This window comes from Aedes aegypti, chromosome 1 (genome assembly GCF_002204515.2).
Source record: "Aedes aegypti strain LVP_AGWG chromosome 1, AaegL5.0 Primary Assembly, whole genome shotgun sequence".
NCBI lineage: Eukaryota > Metazoa > Arthropoda > Insecta > Diptera > Culicidae > Aedes > Aedes aegypti.
This window is the reverse complement of record NC_035107.1, coordinates 247,167,715-247,187,588: the sequence shown is the minus strand read 5'-3', so window position 1 is coordinate 247,187,588 and position 19,874 is coordinate 247,167,715. Positions and strand designations below refer to the sequence as shown.

The 19,874-nt window shown below is 42.8% G+C and overlaps 1 protein-coding gene across 1 annotated transcript; it reads left to right on the top strand.

The window, feature by feature from the left end:
* Window positions 1–5,739: 5,739 nt before the first annotated feature.
* Window positions 5,740–19,225, top strand: LOC5566468 (annexin B10). The gene is made up of 3 exons (XM_001650800.2): window positions 5,740–6,017; window positions 17,850–18,740; window positions 18,813–19,225. The coding sequence occupies exons 1-3, from the start codon at window positions 6,000–6,002 to the stop codon at window positions 18,867–18,869; spliced, it is 966 nt and encodes a 321-aa protein (XP_001650850.1). The 5' UTR covers window positions 5,740–5,999; the 3' UTR covers window positions 18,870–19,225.
* Window positions 19,226–19,874: the final 649 nt, after the last annotated feature.

Below are 19,874 nucleotides of genomic sequence, written 5' to 3'. Positions count from 1 at the left end.
GGAGATCTGAACGCTCAGGTTGGCCAGGAGGAGGAATTCAGACCGACGATTGGAAAGTTCAGCGCCCACCGGCTGACGAACGAAAACGGCCTACGACTAATTGATTTTGCCGCCTCCAAGAATATGACCATTCGTAGCACCTACTTCCAGCACAGCCTTCCGTACCGATACACCTGGAGATCACCACAGCAGACAGAATCACAAATCGACCACGTTCTGATTGATGGTCGGCACTTCTCCGACATAATCGACGTCAGGACCTATCGTGGCGCTAACATCGACTCTGACCACTATCTGGTGATGGTCAAACTGCGCCCAAAACTCTCCGTCGTTAACAACGTACGGTACCGACGGCCGCCCCGGTATGACCTAGAGCGGCTCAAGCAACCGGATGTCGCAGCGGCATACGCGCAGCAACTCGAGGCTGCATTACCGGATGAGGGTGAGCTGGACGAAGCCCCTCTTGAGGACTGCTGGAGAACAGTAAAAGCAGCCATCAACGATGCAGCTGAGAGCAACGTCGGGTACGTGGGACGGAGTCGACGGAACGATTGGTTCGACGAGGAGTGCCAGGAGGTTTTGAAGGAGAAGAATGCAGCGCGGGCGGTCATGCTGCAGCAAGGGACCCGGCAGAACGTGGAACGCTATAAACAGAAACGGCAACAGCAGACCCGCCTCTTTCGGGAGAAAAAACGCCGCCTGGAGGAGACGGAGTGCGAGGAGATGGAACAGCTGTGCCGGTCTCAGGAAACGCGTAGGTTCTATCAGAAGCTCAACGCATCCCGCAACGGCTTCGTGCCGCGAGCCGAGATGTGCAGGGATAAGGATGGGAGCATTGATCGAAAGTGATCGAAAGGTGGAAGCAGCACTTCGACGAGCACCTGAATGGTGCTGAGAGCACAGGCAATGAAGGACGGGACAACGGAGGAAATGCCTTCGTCAGTACTGCGGAAGATGGAAACCAACCAGCCCCCACTTTGAGGGAGGTTAAGGATGCCATTCACCAGCTCAAGAACAATAAAGCTGCTGGTAAGGATGGTATCGGAGCTGAACTCATAAAGATGGGTCCGGAAAGGCTGGCCATTTGTCTGCACCGGCTGATAGGCACAATCTGGGAAACAGAACAGCTACCGGAGGAGTGGAAGGAAGGGGTAATCTGCCCCATCTACAAGAAAGGCGACAAGTTAGACTGTGAGAACTTTCGAGCGATCACCATTCTAAATGCGGCTTACAAAGTATTATCCCAGATCATCTTCCGTCGTTTGTCACCCGTAGTAAACGAGTTCGTGGGAAGTTATCAAGCCGGCTTCGTTGACGGCCGATCGACAACGGACCAGATTTTTACTGTACGGCAAATCCTCCAAAAATGTCGTGAATACCAGGTCCCAACGCATCACCTTTTCATCGATTTCAAGGCGGCATACGACAGTATCGACCGCGTAGAGCTATGGAAAATCATGGACGAGAACAGCTTTCCCGGGAAGCTCACGAGACTGATAAGAGCGACGATGGAAGGTGTGCAAAATTGTGCTCGCCTAGGTAGCAGTGTTACGATAGACGGGGATACGTTCGAGGTGGTCGACGAGTTCGTCTACCTTGGATCCTTGCTGACGGCTGACAATAACGTTAGCCGTAAAATACGGAGGCGCATCATCAGTGGAAGTCGGGCCTACTATGGCCTCCAGAAGAAGCTGCGGTCAAAAAAGATTCACGCCCGCACCAAATGTACCATGTACAAAACGCTCATAAGGCCGGTAGTCTTCTACGGGCATGAAACGTGGACGATGCTCGAGGAGGACCTGCAAGCACTTGGAGTCTTCGAACGTCGGGTGCTTAGGACGATCTTCGGCGGTGTGCAGGAGAACGGTGTGTGGCGGCGAAGGATGAACCACGAGCTCGCCCAAATCTACGGCGAACCCAGTATCCAGAAGGTGGCCAAAGCTGGAAGGATACGATGGGCAGGGCATGTTGCAAGAATGCCGGACAGCAACCCTGCAAAGATGGTGTTCGCTTCGGATCCGGTTGGTACAAGAAGGCGTGGAGCGCAGCGAGCTAGGTGGGCGGATCAAGTGCGTATCGATTTGGCGAGCGTGGGGCAGAACCGAGGATGGAGAGATGCGGCCACGAACCGAGTATTGTGGCGTGAAATTGTTGATTCAGTGTTATCTGTGTAGATGTTAACTAAATAAATGAAATGAATGGTAGGTGAAACTGAGTGCGACATGGCCCGCCTAGGAAGCAGTGTCACGATAGACGGAGATACCTTCGAGGTGGTGGACGAGTTCGTCTACCTCGGATCCTTGCTGACGGCTGATTGCAATGTGAGTACGAAATACGAAGACGCATCATCAGTGGAAGTCGTGCCTAAGTACTATGGGCTCCAGAAGAAACTGCGCTCAAGGAAGATTCACCCCCGCACCGAATGCACGATGTACAAAACGCTCATAAGACCGGTAGTCCTCTATGGGCATGAGACGTGGACTATGCTCGAGGAGGACTTGCAAGCTCTTGGGCTTGGTAAGGATGGTATCGGAGCTGAACTCATAAAGATGGGTCCGGAAAGGCTGGCCATTTGTCTGCACCGGCTGATAGGCACAATCTGGGAAACAGAACAGCTACCGGAGGAGTGGAAGGAAGGGGTAATCTGCCCCATCTAGAAGAAAGGCGACAAGTTAGACTGTGAGAACTTTCGAGCGATCACCATTCTAAATGCGGCTTACAAAGTATTATCCCAGATCATCTTCCGTCGTTTGTCACCCGTAGTAAACGAGTTCGTGGGAAGTTATCAAGCCGGCTTCGTTGACGGCCGATCGACAACGGACCAGATTTTTACTGTACGGCAAATCCTCCAAAAATGTCGTGAATACCAGGTCCCAACGCATCACCTTTTCATCGGGGGGCCAGAAGAAACTGCGCTCAAGGAAGATTCACCCCCGCACCGAATGCACGATGTACAAAACGCTCATAAGACCGGTAGTCCTCTATGGGCATGAGACGTGGACTATGCTCGAGGAGGACTTGCAAGCTCTTGGGCTTTTCGAACGCCAAGTGCTAAGGACGATATTCGACGGCGTGCAGGAAAACGATGTGAGGCGGCGAAGAATGAACCACGAGCTCGCCCAACTCTACGGCGAACCCAGTATCCTGAAAGTAGCTAAAGTTGGAAGGATACGCTGGGCAGGGCATGTTGCAAGAATTCCGGACAACAACCTTGTAAAGATGGTGTTCGCCACGAATCCGGTCGGAAAAAGAAGACATGTGGCGCAGCGAGTTAGGTGTATTGACCAGGTGCACCAGGACCTGGAGAACGTGGGTCGCAGTCGAGGATGGAGAGGCCTTGAACCGAGTAAATTAGCAAAATATTGTTGGCGAGGTTTTATAAAGTTAATTGATGTAAAACCAAATAAATAATAACAAATAGATTCCTCCTACTCCAACTAACTAGGAAAACTAATGATACATCTTATTTTTTCAGAGATTATTTCAAAACTTTCTTTTTAAATTCTTTCAATCGGAACTCCTTAGAGGTTTGTTTCAGGGGTACTGTAATTGTTATTTTCTCAAGACTCTATTCAAGATTTTCTCAAGTATTTTTCCCAATTTTTTTCTTGAAATTTCCTCATTAAACATTATTTCTGGTAATTTTTCTTAGGCTCTGCCGTCAATTACACTGCGGAACACGTTTTTGTCTCAAGCACCAAAATACTGCTATTCACTCAATTAAGGGTTGCTGAATCCATTGCCGTTTTCAAAAATATCATAGCACGTCTAGTTTTTGAGATATTGGCTGTTGAAAATTCAAAAATTGACTATTTTGGCCAACTTGCATGCAAGTTTACCTACTTGTAAGGCAATTTATTCGTTTAATTTGGCATAGAATTCCAACTTTATGTGTATAACAATACTTATCAATAATGTTCATAATACTTTCGATGCGGAAAAGTTATTTTTTGATGGCTTGAAAAAGTATTGTGACGTGCTGGAACATTTAAGAGAATAACATTAGATTCAGCAACTCCAAATCTACTCGAGACACATAATTTGATCTTTGAGACACGCAAAAATGTAATTTTTGATTTGTTTGTTATCTTTATTCAAGATCTACACACCAAATTATTGCTTGCTGAAATTTGCCGAGCTGACATTTTTAGTAAACCGCATTGCTGTTCTTCAGTGCAAAACGCTGAGAAATCAACAGGTTTCTACTGAAACTCATAAATTTGATTTGCTGAATTGGCAAATTTCAGCAAAATATTGCTGGTTCCACTGAAAAAAAAACAAGAATTCTAAAAAAAAAAGTTTGATGAAGAATTTCCATGTCGCAGTCGAGCAAGTATTTGCTAATAGCTAATAGGGTCCTAAAGGCCTGTCCCAATTTTAGCGCCAAACGCTTAAGTTTAGGTCAAAAACACATGTTTACTCAATATTTTAATGTTTTTCTTTTGTTTAAGCCCAAAAAATATTTTTTTAGATTTTGTCATACTCCTTGGCTTAAACTCAAATTTTGGGTGTATTTTGCTTTCCGTGTCCCTTCCGAAATGTCAGATAGGAACAACCCCAGTGTTAAAACTAAAAGCCCTGTGGTGTTTTTGTCGATTAAGCGAACGTCAAACATGATCTTAAGTGTCAAGGTTCATTTATGGACCCAATTTTAAAATTAAAGTTTAAATCTGATATAGCCGTTATTTGAGCGGGAAAAAATGCTAAAATAGTTGCAGTAACATGCTCTTTCGTATCATTAAATAAAAACAAGATTTCATTAAACATTTTAGGACCCAATTCTAGTAATATTGAATTTTGAATGCAGCGTGCAATGACTAAAAGACGAGAACCATGTTTCATCAGATCCAGTCAATTTGTTCGCTTCGTGGATGACATAGACATTGTCAGCCGAAATGGTGGCAGTCCTGTACACTCGCCTGAAATCAAGTACGAAAAAAATGAACTTGTGAAGGAACCGTTCGTGACAGCAGACAGACTTCAAAAAAATCTTACCTTATGTTTGCTCTTTAAAACTTCAATAAATTCAATCCTAATACAATCCCAATCGTCTTTCGAAAAAGAATGAAACGAGTACAGTGGGAATTCGCTCGTTGGGGGTCCACTGCATGGAATGACTCGATGTTTGGATGTTCGCTGGTTGGAAAATATTTCAACTAAAAAGCGCTCGAATGTCAAGAGAAGATATCAAATTGACTTTGACGTCTAAGTACCGTCGCATTGAAGTCACCATATATAGAACAAATGTGCATGTATATAAACGTTTCGTGACGATTTGCTCTCCAGATGCGTGAGTATGGAGCATTTTCACCATCTGTCAGTCGTTTCAACTAACGGGTCGGATTCGCTAGATGGAAGGCAGTCTTGTTCCAACCAGCGAATTCCCGCTGTAAATAGCAACATCTGTTGCATGGTTCTACAAATGTATTTTATTTAACACCATTCGTGGTGTCGCGCGGTATACATGTTACATCTCAAGGCAAGATGCTGTGCAACGACTTCCACTCTCGTAAAGATTCAGTGCACTAAAACTATCAAGTATAGTAGTATCAGTAGCGTAAGGCTGAGAAAAAAAAACATTTCTCATACATACTGAGCTATACTAAGTTGTAATTTAACTCCCACTACAACTAATGTATTTGCTTAAAAAAGAGCGAGATTTTTTGTGAATTTCCTCTCTGTGTGCAAAGTGTGTTTGCCGGTAGCGTATTCATGTAAAATAAGCCAAGCAGAGTTATTATTCAGTGCTGAGATCGAGATCAGTTGAGCAAGACAGTTCAAAGTGGAAACATCGTCCACCGAGTCACAGTGTATAAATAGAGAGGATTTTTTTTTATTTTTGGTCCGCATAATATACAGAGAGATCTAGAATAACAGTTGGAACTCCATAGTAGTGATTCATCGCTCGTTTGGTTTTTACGTCGAACTTATCGGTTCAGAGTTGAACCCCAAGTGAATTAGGTACAAAATAGTTGGAAGCAGCCAAAAGTGAACCGAAAATGTCGTGGTATTATACGGTAAGTTTGCGATTTTTCGCAAAGTTTCATCATCGTGTCGATCTGTATATGGGACCATCATGGTTCATTCAGTGACATCCTATACTCTGGAAAGACAGTGTTAACTCGCGACAAGCAAAGGGAAAGTCTGATAAATATACAAGTCAACAGCAAACAGCATAAAGGGAGAGTCTAAACGACGCCAAACGAGACAGTGTCAACATATCGACGCTTGAAACTCAGACATCAGAGGCATGACCTTCGTCGGTGTTGCGAATGGTTCGCGTGACCGCAATTCATATCGATACATCATTAACCAATAGCAATTTAAACTTGTTTACCTGTCCCTGCCCGTCGGTCCTGTGGTGGATGTGACACGCAGCGGTGCAGTTAGTTGTGCAGTAGAATGAGCCTGATGTGTGGTTCATCAATTAGTTCAAATCGTTTTGGATGATTCAATGGGAGGGAAATTGATGGTAACTTTTCGTTAATGTTTTAATCCAAAACGAGAAAGTAGTGCTAGAAACTATTAGTAAGATAATATATTTCACAGTATCTAATATAGAAATCTAAAATTTGATCATTAAGAGATCGATCTTATAATAGTGAGGTTCAGAAATCTACAGAATAAAATACTTATTGACCGCTTTTACATACAAAATGGGTCAAGTTTGGAGGTTTAGATCTCTAGTGCTTCTAGTGCTCCATTTTCACCGCAGCTTGAAAATAAGTTCAAATTGCTTATCTAAACTTCCACATCTCATCATGTATAAACTTTAAAGTTATCGTAAATTACCAAATTTAACAAAAATGACATTGGGAATGATCTTTTTTTTTCAAAAGGAGAGATTAGCAACAACTAAGATGTTTGCACTTGAAATTTTGTTAGCTTTTTGCTGAGCTAAATTTAAGTTATTTCTGAGCTGTGGTGAAAATTTCAGGACAATCGGAGATCCATGCTTCCGGGCTTGACCATTCTGTATGGAAAAACAGCCAATGCGTACTTTATTCTGTCCCGTACTGTATGACTCAATATCTACACCTAGCATGATTCAGAGCACAAGGCCAAAAAAGTGACACTCATTGCTGAGCACATGGCATGTCTAAGGTAAACTAGATCTTAAATGATTAGGCAGCAAACGTAAACATAGGGCTATCCAATCAGAAGTTTCATCACAGACACACAGGCGTCACACCCTCGTCAGTGAACACTGATCGTGTTTCTAACGGTTGATTCCACTATTCGATGAGTGATTAGTTGATTACTTGCAGTCAATTTTGTTTGGTTTGAAGTTTATCGCCATCTAGTTTTCTATTTGCCAAACAGAGTGCTTCGTGAAGCCCAAGCAGGACAGTTCGGTTTTGCGTCGTCCGATTGATTTTGCTGACGGATTCGCGCGTTATCGTTGCCGGAGATTTTTTTTCCCCCTGTTTTGGAGCGTCTTGCTGGGTAGTGCTTCGTGAAGCCCAAGCAGGACAGTTCGGTTTTGCGTCGTCCGATTGATTTTGGTGACGGATTCGCGCGTTATCGTTGCCGGAGAATTTTTTTCCCCCTGTTTTGGAGCGTCTTGCTGGGTAGTGCTTCGTGAAGCCCAAGCAGGACAGTTCGGTTTTGCGTCGTCCGATTGATTTTGCTGACGGATTCGCGCGTTATCGTTGCCGGAGAATTTTTTTCCCCCTGTTTTGGAGCGTCTTGCTGGGTAGTGCTTCGTGAAGCCCAAGCAGGACAGTTCGGTTTTGCGTCGTCCGATTGATTTTGGTGACGGATTCGCGCGTTTTTGTTGCCGGAGAATTTTTTTCCCTCTGTTTTGGAGCGTCTTGCTGGGTAGTGCTTCGTGAAGCCCAAGCAGGACAGTTCGGTTTTGCGTCGTCCGATTGATTTTGGTGACGGATTCGCGCGTTATCGTTGCCGGAGAATTTTTTTTCCCCCTGTTTTGGAGCGTCTTGCTGGGTAGTGCTTCGTGAAGCCCAAGCAGGACAGTTCGGTTTTGCGTCGTCCGATTGATTTTGGTGACGGATTCGCGCGTTATCGTTGCCGGAGAATTTTTTTTCCCCCTGTTTTGGAGCGTCTTGCTGGGTAGTGCTTCGTGAAGCCCAAGCAGGACAGTTCGGTTTTGCGTCGTCCGATTGATTTTGCTGACGGATTCGCGCGTTATCGTTGCCGGAGAATTTTTTTCCCCCTGTTTTGGAGCGTCTTGCTGGGTAGTGCTTCGTGAAGCCCAAGCAGGACAGTTCGGTTTTGCGTCGTCCGATTGATTTTGGTGACGGATTCGCGCGTTATCGTTGCCGGAGAATTTTTTTTCCCCCTGTTTTGGAGCGTCTTGCTGGGTAGTGCTTCGTGAAGCCCAAGCAGGACAGTTCGGTTTTGCGTCGTCCGATTGATTTTGCTGACGGATTCGCGCGTTATCGTTGCCGGAGATTTTTTTTCCCCCTGTTTTGGAGCGTCTTGCTGGGTAGTGCTTCGTGAAGCCCAAGCAGGACAGTTCGGTTTTGCGTCGTCCGATTGATTTTGGTGACGGATTCGCGCGTTATCGTTGCCGGAGAATTTTTTTCCCCCTGTTTTGGAGCGTCTTGCTGGGTAGTGCTTCGTGAAGCCCAAGCAGGACAGTTCGGTTTTGCGTCGTCCGATTGATTTTGCTGACGGATTCGCGCGTTATCGTTGCCGGAGAATTTTTTTCCCCCTGTTTTGGAGCGTCTTGCTGGGTAGTGCTTCGTGAAGCCCAAGCAGGACAGTTCGGTTTTGCGTCGTCCGATTGATTTTGGTGACGGATTCGCGCGTTTTTGTTGCCGGAGAATTTTTTTCCCTCTGTTTTGGAGCGTCTTGCTGGGTAGTGCTTCGTGAAGCCCAAGCAGGACAGTTCGGTTTTGCGTCGTCCGATTGATTTTGGTGACGGATTCGCGCGTTATCGTTGCCGGAGAATTTTTTTTCCCCCTGTTTTGGAGCGTCTTGCTGGGTAGTGCTTCGTGAAGCCCAAGCAGGACAGTTCGGTTTTGCGTCGTCCGATTGATTTTGGTGACGGATTCGCGCGTTATCGTTGCCGGAGAATTTTTTTTCCCCCTGTTTTGGAGCGTCTTGCTGGGTAGTGCTTCGTGAAGCCCAAGCAGGACAGTTCGGTTTTGCGTCGTCCGATTGATTTTGCTGACGGATTCGCGCGTTATCGTTGCCGGAGAATTTTTTTCCCCCTGTTTTGGAGCGTCTTGCTGGGTAGTGCTTCGTGAAGCCCAAGCAGGACAGTTCGGTTTTGCGTCGTCCGATTGATTTTGGTGACGGATTCGCGCGTTATCGTTGCCGGAGAATTTTTTTCCCCCTGTTTTGGAGCGTCTTGCTGGGTAGTGCTTCGTGAAGCCCAAGCAGGACAGTTCGGTTTTGCGTCGTCCGATTGATTTTGGTGACGGATTCGCGCGTTATCGTTGCCGGAGAATTTTTTTCCCCCTGTTTTGGAGCGTCTTGCTGGGTAGTGCTTCGTGAAGCCCAAGCAGGACAGTTCGGTTTTGCGTCGTCCGATTGATTTTGGTGACGGATTCGCGCGTTATCGTTGCCGGAGAATTTTTTTTCCCCCTGTTTTGGAGCGTCTTGCTGGGTAGTGCTTCGTGAAGCCCAAGCAGGACAGTTCGGTTTTGCGTCGTCCGATTGATTTTGCTGACGGATTCGCGCGTTATCGTTGCCGGAGAATTTTTTTCCCCCTGTTTTGGAGCGTCTTGCTGGGTAGTGCTTCGTGAAGCCCAAGCAGGACAGTTCGGTTTTGCGTCGTCCGATTGATTTTGGTGACGGATTCGCGCGTTATCGTTGCCGGAGAATTTTTTTCCCCCTGTTTTGGAGCGTCTTGCTGGGTAGTGCTTCGTGAAGCCCAAGCAGGACAGTTCGGTTTTGCGTCGTCCGATTGATTTTGGTGACGGATTCGCGCGTTATCGTTGCCGGAGAATTTTTTTCCCCCTGTTTTGGAGCGTCTTGCTGGGTAGTGCTTCGTGAAGCCCAAGCAGGACAGTTCGGTTTTGCGTCGTCCGATTGATTTTGGTGACGGATTCGCGCGTTATCGTTGCCGGAGAATTTTTTTTCCCCCTGTTTTGGAGCGTCTTGCTGGGTAGTGCTTCGTGAAGCCCAAGCAGGACAGTTCGGTTTTGCGTCGTCCGATTGATTTTGCTGACGGATTCGCGCGTTATCGTTGCCGGAGAATTTTTTTCCCCCTGTTTTGGAGCGTCTTGCTGGGTAGTGCTTCGTGAAGCCCAAGCAGGACAGTTCGGTTTTGCGTCGTCCGATTGATTTTGGTGACGGATTCGCGCGTTTTTGTTGCCGGAGAATTTTTTTCCCTCTGTTTTGGAGCGTCTTGCTGGGTAGTGCTTCGTGAAGCCCAAGCAGGACAGTTCGGTTTTGCGTCGTCCGATTGATTTTGCTGACGGATTCGCGCGTTATCGTTGCCGGAGAATTTTTTTCCCCCTGTTTTGGAGCGTCTTGCTGGGTAGTGCTTCGTGAAGCACAAGCAGGACAGTTCGGTTTTGCGTCGTCCGATTGATTTTGGTGACGGATTCGCGTGTTTTTGTTGCCGGAGAATTTTTTTCCCCCTGTTTTGGAGCGTCTTGCTGGGTAGTGCTTCGTGAAGCCCAAGCAGGACAGTTCGGTTTTGCGTCGTCCGATTGATTTTGCTGACGGATTCGCGCGTGTTTTCGTCGCCGGAGATTTTTTTTTTTTTTTTACCTGTTTTGGAGCGTCTTGCTGGGTACGTATTTGGGAAGGCCCAAGCAAGACGGTTTATTTTCGGGACGCCAAGAAGTTTTGCTGTCAGTGTCAGTTTTGTGTTCAGTCGAGAATGGATTACCAACTGGTGAGTTCGTTTCATGCTTATGATAACACATATTTTCTTGAAAGCGTTACTTTTATGTAATATTAAAACAAACTTTGTATGGTTCGTCACTATATGTGTCGGCATTATGCTTTTTTCTTATACAATTTGAATATACACATATTTTTCTCTTTTTGACATTATTAAAAATTATTTATTAAAAAAATCTTTTGAATTGTTCGACATTGTGAATGTTGACGTATTTTCTAAAACTTCTACCATATCGAGACAAAATGCACAGTAATACTCATATGTAATTTTCAAACAAACTATGTATGGTTCGTCACTACAAGTGTCGGCATTATTCCTGTTATTCCTGTTTCATATAAGTTAAAATATATACATGTAATTTTCAGTTTTCGTCATTAATAAAAACGTCTTTTGAATTGTTCGACATTATAGATGTTGACGCATTTTTCCAAAAACTTCTCGAGACAAAAATACAAAACTAGCTTTAAATACAAGTAGTATATTTCCCCCTTGTCCATGGATCGCATCACCGACCAGAGGTGACTCCCAGATCTTTTCCTCCCTCACTAATAAACACCCTTCCCGTGGTGATTGTGGAGATGCAGAGGTATTCTCGGTCTCTAGAAGCAACAATCATTACACCCTAACATTCTTTCCCCATCCCAACTGACTGTAAGGACTTGGCCGGCGCCGTTATTGATCAATAATATTAGATCTGCTAAAATTGCACTTCGAGAGTAAGCGGAAACTCCCATCCCTTATTCATTTGGATCGTAGTGCAATTCTTACCAGCTCCGATCAATCACGGAGTAGCAACCATTGACATGTACAGTCAGTCTATGCTATGCTATGCTATCTAGTTTTCTATTTGCCAAACACACGTTTTTTCTAGACGATGTTTTTATTGTAATTTGTATACTGTGCACGGCATTCTAAAAATTCTCACCGAATTCTCGTTAAAATGAGTGCTTATTTTGTATTAGCAGATTCTAATATTGAGGAACATTTTTAGAGGATTTCTTCTGTTTTCAATGGTTTTCCCCTAATATTTCTACTCACGGCCACAATCAAACGTGACAATACACAAATATGATCCAATCCGTTGAATTGCTTTCGAGTTGAATGTGTCATTAACGATCTAACTCGAGGATCCAATTGCGGTATTGTTAGAAGGCGATCGTCATTGTAGCAATTAGCTGAACATGCGGAGCTGGTTTAAAAATTTATTCGTTACATCAGCAGAATCGCCTGTGTTTTTATTACATATACCTACCGATATCATCAATCGGTTCAATTCTTCTCAATCTAGTTTTAAGTAAGCACTCTTTGTTGAAACATTTGCTTTATATTTTGATTGCGTTTCTCAATATTATATTGGTACATTTATACAACCAAAGTTTTTTGACGTTAACTACGTCTTACAGCAATATACTGGGTGTTAATTGAAAATCTAAAATAATGCGACCGTCACAAAATTATGTAAGATTTTGAATACTATTAATTCAGCCATTTATCGGTAGATTTTCAATATTTTCCCATCAATTGGTCGGAAATTTATACAACATTTTACTCAAATGGAGAAAATTTTCGATTTTTGACGATAGACTGTCGAAAATTGGAAAAATGTCGACCCCTTTCTTACGCAACCAAACCCACGATTCTTTTGGGTTGGCAAGTGCACAGCAGACCGATTCCTGCTTCTTTGCGCATTCTTCTTTTGACGTTAACTACGTCTTACGGCAATATACTGGGTGTCAATTGAAAATCTAAAATAATGCGACCGTCACGAAATTATGTAAGATTTTGAATACTATTAAATCAGCCATTTATCGGTAGATTTTCAATATTTTCCCACCAATTGGTCGGAAATTTATACAACATTTTACTCAAATGGAGAAAATTTTCGATTTTTGACGATAGACTGTCGAAAATTGGAAAAATGTCGACCCCTTTCTTACGCAACCAAACCCACGATTCTGTTGGGTTGGCAAGTGCACTATAACAGCAGACCGATTCCTGCTTCTTTGCGCATTCTTCTTTTGACGTTATACAGCAATATACTGGGTGTCAATTGAAAATCTAAAATAATGCGACCGTCCCGAAATTATGTTAGATTTCGAACTATAGGAAGGCTGCAACTATGACAATCGACTAAAATTCAAATGCAGAAAATCAATTGGCGTAGTTAACGTCATGCGGTCGTGTCTTGTACACAACCCCCTATGATTTTTGAATCGTGGTCCGTTGTCACAGACATACCGTCGAACTCATGAAATAGGGCGTAAAAGCAATTCTGGAATTAAGGCATTCAGTATATATCGCATGTATGACAAAAAGGTACAATAGAACAATAAAGCAGTGAAATTTACAAGACATCTGAATGCACGTTATCTGTATTTAAAGGTGTAATTGTATTTATATAAACAACCAGCGTTAACTTGATTTGGAATTAATCCACATAACAACCAGTCTAACGGAATGTACCATCATTAAGAAATTTTTTAATCGAAAGGAAAGCAGCTCGCGTTTCAAAAAATAGCAAACAAGGTCACCTCCAGCTAGTGATCAATCGATTAAGTTTTCAGCTCAAACGGATGTTTGGTTCTCCAGATTTGTGCTCTTGAAAATTTGAGTTTTGGCTTCAATTTATGTTCGTGGCACGGGAAACCGTGTTATTTCCCCTATCTTTTGTCTCACTCCAACAATTGTCATCAAAACTTTGCAGAAGCAAATCTCGAGTTTTAGTGAACCGATGAAGCTGAAAATTAAATGGGTTATATACTACACATATAGATTATAGTGATAAATTATTAGGGTCATTTTTGCCCAACCGGAACGGTAGAGGAGCTGAAGCTTTGTAAAGAAAAGAGATAGAAATCTGAAATTACGACAGTTCAAATTTCATGATTTTCCATACCGATTTACAAGAGTACCAACAATAAGATTTGACCGGATTCGCGATTTTTCAGCCAGATCTAAATGGACACCATGCCAAACACCGAACATAAAATTCTTCTTCTTGTTTATGGTGTTACGTCCTGGAACAGATCCTGCTATTCAGCTTAGAGTTTTCATGAACACTTCCACAATCATTAACGGAGAGCTTTGCTATTTGACAATTTTTGTATTTGTATATCGTGTGGCAAGCACTCTATAGGCCTTTCCACATGACGTTTCAAATCAGCTGATCCGGAAGCTCTTTGACAGTTCTTCTATGAAAATGACAGGCCCGTGTTAGCACCGGTCCTCCACCGATGTAAACAAATGCATAGACGGACCTGTCACATGAAAAGGCCTATGCCTGGGAAGTTGAGACAATATCCAACCTGGCAAAATCCTCGACCGGTGGGATTCGAAGCCATGCCCTCAGTTTGGTCTTGCTGAAAAGCTGCGCGTTTACCGCTACGACTATATGGGCCTCCCAAACATAAAATTATTATATTCGAATATTATGTCAGTTCCGGTCAAGTTAGAAAAAAAATAATATAAGGCATCGGCATCATTCGACAAGTCATAATACACGTTTTATTTTATGGATAAGTAAAACGACATTTTATCGCTGGCGAATTGTAACTTTTGGCAGCAATCGCAATTTCGAGACCTGTTCAAATGGGGCACCAGACGTTCGTTCAGGAATACCTCCAGAGATTTTTTTTAAGAATTTCGTAATATCTCCAGAGAATCTTCCAGAGATTTCTCCAGGAATTGTTTTGAAGATTCCATCAGGAATTTTATCGAAAAAATCTCGGCCGTAATCCCTACAGCGCTTTCTTCACCGGTTGCGATTGGGCTCCAGGACTTAGGAATTCTTCCATGAGTTCCTTTAGGGCTCCGATATGGAATTTGTTCGAAGATTCCTACAAGAAAAAATCTACAGGGATTCCTTAAGAGATTTCGCAAGGAATTCTTGCAGGATTGATAGATTCCTCCAGTATTTACTTTTCTTTTGATATTCTCCCAGGATTTTTTTCAAAGAAATTCAGGATCTGTTTCAGGAAGTCGTCCAGGAAAGCTCCGTAATTCTTAAGAAGATTTTTTTCAGGGATATTTCAAGCGATTTCTTCTGGTATTCCTTTAGAGATTCCACTAGAAAATCATCCAAGGATTCTTACAGAGATATCTTCAAGGTTTTCTCCAGGAGTTACATTAACTAGGACTATTACTTCAAGGATTACTCATGATATTTCTTTAGTGATAACTTTGGAATTTTCTATACAATAAAAAGATATCCACAAGTCACCCTCTCGAGATTCGTGCAGGAATTATTCCGGAGATTTCTTCCGGAATTCCTCCACGGATCGCTCTAGGGACTCTAACTGAAATTTCTATAGGGATTCCATTAGAAATTTCTCCAGGTGATCTACAATTCACAAATTCCTCAAGAATCTCTTCCAGGTATTCTCCCAGAGTTACCACGAGGAAAATCGCTGCATAACTTATTCTAAGGATTTCTCCAGATAATCCTCTAGGGACTCGTTCTGGGCCTTCGAAAAATCCTCCGGGGATTCCTCCGAGAGCTCATCTTGAAATTCCTTCAGAGATTCTGCCATGCATTCCCGAAGGAATTTCATCAGAAATTATCCTAAAAAATACTTCAGGGATAACATTAGGAAAACCTCTACAAAAATTCCTCCAGTAAAAGCTCTACGTAAATTCCCTTTGGAAAATCTCTTCATGGATGCCTCTAGAGTTTTCCAAGGTTTATTTTAGGGAGAAAAATCTGTACAGAGGGTTTTCAAGGAATTTGTCTACGGATTCCACCAGCTTTATCTCTACTGTGATTCTTCCTGGGATATCTCCAAGTATTCTCCAGAGATTCTTCCAGAGATGCCTCTAGGAGTCCTTCAAAGATACCCACAGGAATGTCTCCAGAGGCTCCTCCAGGGATTCCTCTAGGAAAATCCTGCAGAGATTTCCTATCTCAAAGGATTGCTTCAAAATGATCTGGTAGAGAATCAATTGCATATTTTAATAAAGTTTTCATCTTTTTATCTTCGCAGTATTTATAAAAAAAAACAACATTCAAAAAATAAAGACTGCGTAGCCGAAGAGCATATTTATGTTCCAGGGATATCTTCAGGAATTTTTCCAGAGATTTCTTCGGAAATCCCTCCTGCTGATTCCTGCAAGAAATTCTCCAGGGATTCTTCCAGGACGGGGGATTCCTTAAGGGATTACTCTAGATGTTTTTCTATAGGTTCCTGCAGGAATTGCTTCGGGAATCCCTCCAAAAACTTATCCAGGGTGCTCTCAAAAAACTTCTTCAGAAAAGACGTTCCTAAAGGAATCTCAAAAAAAAAAAGATCTGGGACGAAATCCTGGAAGAATTCATATTCATTTTGATGAAATCCCTTGATTCTAGAAGAATTCTTGGAGAAATCTCCGTAGGATTTTTCGGACTTCCAGAACGAATCTCTGGGGAAATTTCAAGGGCAATCCCTGGAGGATTACCTGACAAAATCCTTAGAATAAATCATGTTGCGATTTTCCTGGAGGTATTCTTGGTAGAATTCCTAAAGAAAACTCTTGAGGAATCCCTATAACAATTCATGAAGTTATTTCTTGTAGAATTCCTAGATGAATTTCTGGTGGAATCTTCGGGAGAGTTTCAAGAATAATTCCTAGAAGAATCTCGAGAAGACTACTTGAGGAAGTTCTGGAGCAATCCTCGAAGAAATCGTTATTTTCTGTTGTTTTAACAGCTTTTGTTACAATAGGTATGTAATAATGTTGTTACGTGATTTGATCGGGGCTCTGGAAGAATTTTTGTGGGAATATCAGGAGAATTCGCTTGAATAATCTTTGGAAGAATCTCTAGAGGAGTCTTAGAAGTAATCCCTGCAATAGATCCTGAAAAAGTTCCTCGAGGGACCCTTGGAGATATTCTAGAAAAGATTTTACTGGAGGAATCACTGGAGGCATTCCGGCAGAAACTTCTTCATAAACTTTTGGCAAAATCTATAGAAAAATCCCTGTAAAAATATATCTACAAAAATTCCTGGAATAATCCTGGAGGTACCCCTGGCAAAATTCCTGAACGAATTGCTGATGCTGGAGCCCTATCGGATCCGGTCAGGCAGCGAACACAATTTCTTTCTGGAGGAATCTCAGGAAAACCTCTAGTGGAATCCTTGGAGAAATCGCTGTAGGGATTACGGTAGAAATTATATTGGAAGAATTTCGGGTGAAATCCCTGGAGGTATCTTCAAAAAATTTGCTGACTTTCTTCATCCAATACTCCGAGGTGTTTTGAGTCAATCCAGAAGAATAACGTTTTGAAGTTAAAAGTCCTAATTTTGCAAACAAAATCTCATACAAGCTTAAATTGTTATGATAAATTCATCACTCAATGCAAACATTACTAAATGAGATGAGTTAATTCGTGATTTAACGCAAAGCTGTAAATGCGCAGGTGGAGCTGTTCTAGAATGGTAATTAATGTTTCCCAATTGCAGTTACTATCGATAATATACGAAGGAAAATCGCCACAATTATTTTACTGATAATCTTCTTCTTGGAATTACGTCCGCACTGAGACAGGCCTGCTTCTCAGCTTAGTGTTCAATGAGTACTTCCACAGCTATTAGCTGAGAGTTTTCCTTGCCAAAGTTGCCATTTTCGCATTCGTATTTCGTATGGAAAGTACGAAGATACTCTATGCTCAGAGAAGTCAAGGAAATTTCCGTTACGAAAAGATCCTGGACCGACCGAAAATCAAATTCAGACACCTTCAGCATGGCTTTGCTCTGTAGCCGCGGACGCTTACCACTCGGCTATGGAAGGCCGCCTTTACTGATACAAATTCATTTGAATTTTCAAAACTTTCGCAACCTAATCTCACATTTGATCATCAATAGCGAAGAACACATTTTCTATGGTTCGATTTCCAGCGAAAGTGTTACTGACGATGAATTCAGCTTCTCGAGGTATCGGGCTTAAATAATCTACACATAGAGTACAGTATCTTCCGGTAGAATTAATATTTTCGAGAATTGTCACCATTATCATTTTTACTCATCGTTTTTTCTCACTCTGCTCCTTCCAGCCCAAACCCACCGTGTTCCCGGCCGAAGACTTCAACCCATCGGCAGATGCTGCGGCACTGCGCAAAGCCATGAAGGGCTTCGGAACCGACGAACAAGCCATCATCGACATCCTGTGCGCGCGTTGCAACTGGCAGCGTCAGGCCATTTCCGAGGCGTTCAAAAACGAACTGGGCCGAGACTTGATCAAGGACCTGAAATCGGAACTCGGCGGTAAATTCGAAGACGTCATCCTCGGTCTGATGCTACCGCCGGTCAACTACCTCTGCAAACATTTGCACAAAGCCATGGACGGTATAGGAACCAACGAACGTGCGCTTATCGAGATTCTTTGCTCGCAAAACAACGAACAAATGCATCACATTTCACGGGTTTACGAGGAACTGTACAATCGTCCACTGGCGGAGCATGTTTGCACGGAAACATCCGGTGATTTTCGGCGATTGCTCACATTGATCATCACCGGTACACGCGATCCACCAGGAACGGTTGATCCGGATCTCGCCGTCGAACAAGCGAAGCAAATGTACGAAGCAGGAGAGGGCAAGTGGGGTACGGATGAATCCGTTTTCACCAAGATCATGGCCCACTCGAGCTTCGATCAGCTGGAGTACGTGTTCGAGGAGTACAAGAAACTGACTGGACGTACCATCGAACAGGCGTTGAAGGCCGAAGTTAGCGGAGATCTGTACAACGCCCTCAGTGCGATAGTGGAATGCGTCCAGATGGCGCCGCACTTCTTCGCGAAGCGATTGTTCGAAGCCATGGACGGATTGGGCACGGACGATACCACTCTGATTCGAATTATCGTGTCGCGATCGGAGATCGACCTGCAGAACATCAAGGATGAGTTCGAACAAATGTACAATAAAACGCTGATGAGCGCAGTTAAGGTAGTTCGATGCTTTCGGTTACTTACTCATTGCATTCATTTTAACATTTGGTTCTCATATTTCTAATTTCAGAGCGAAACGTCCGGTGACTACAAGAAAGCTTTGTGTGCCTTGATTGGAGATGCCTAAGAATGAGTGATCGTAGCTAACCTTGAACCTCAAACACAAATTTCATATGGTCGATGTATACATATTTTAAAACCATATTATTCTCAAGTGAAAAGCTAATGACATTCAATTACATGAAAATGCAGTGCAGTTTTCAAACAAGTGCCAAGAAAAAAACACAGATGGCACTTTTTAATATACACTCTATTGGTAAAGACAAACAAATTTACACGCTCGAGTTAATGAAACACAAATTAAAACATTAAAGTCAATTGACCCTCAAAAAGATAAACCAGTAGCTTCAATCTGAACGGCAAGTACGTGTTATTTATTGTGTGTATTGTTCGATTCAAACCAATAAATGCCCTAAATAAAATCGTTGTTATCATTTCCCATGTTATCACGGACATCCGAAATCAAAACTTATCAGATCACAATGACCGCCCCTAAAGAGTAATAAACTTATATTTTCATTGCTAATAGTGTTTACCATTCACAATGTACACATTGCAATGAATCCTCTCGCGGCGTGATAAGATAAGGCAGGAGCATTGACGAGAATTTATTTTTTCGTTTTTTGGACATCGCGATCGTGCCAACAATCTTTTTGGAAGCGATGATATATTCATTAAGATGAGTTGGAATGCTAGGGTGTCCCAGAAAAAAATAATAGTTCATGTAATCAACCCTAGAGTGAATTATTAGTAGTTTACGCAACAAGTTTTAGAATGACGATTTTTTACAGCATGAGTCGTATATTTAAGCAACGAAGCTTACCGAGTTGGATAATTACATTTTTTTTCAAAACCATTACATTTTTTTCAAAACCATTTCAAAACCATTCAAGGTATTAGAAATCATATCAGGATGAATAATTCATCGTTATTTGTCGAATTCTGCAAATTGTTGCGTGATGATTCATTAAGCAACTCAAAAAAGTTGCGTAATAGTCATTACGCAAACGATTTCAGTTTCGTAACGATTATTACGAAAGTGCATAATTCAGTGTAGGTTGTAGGTCGTTTT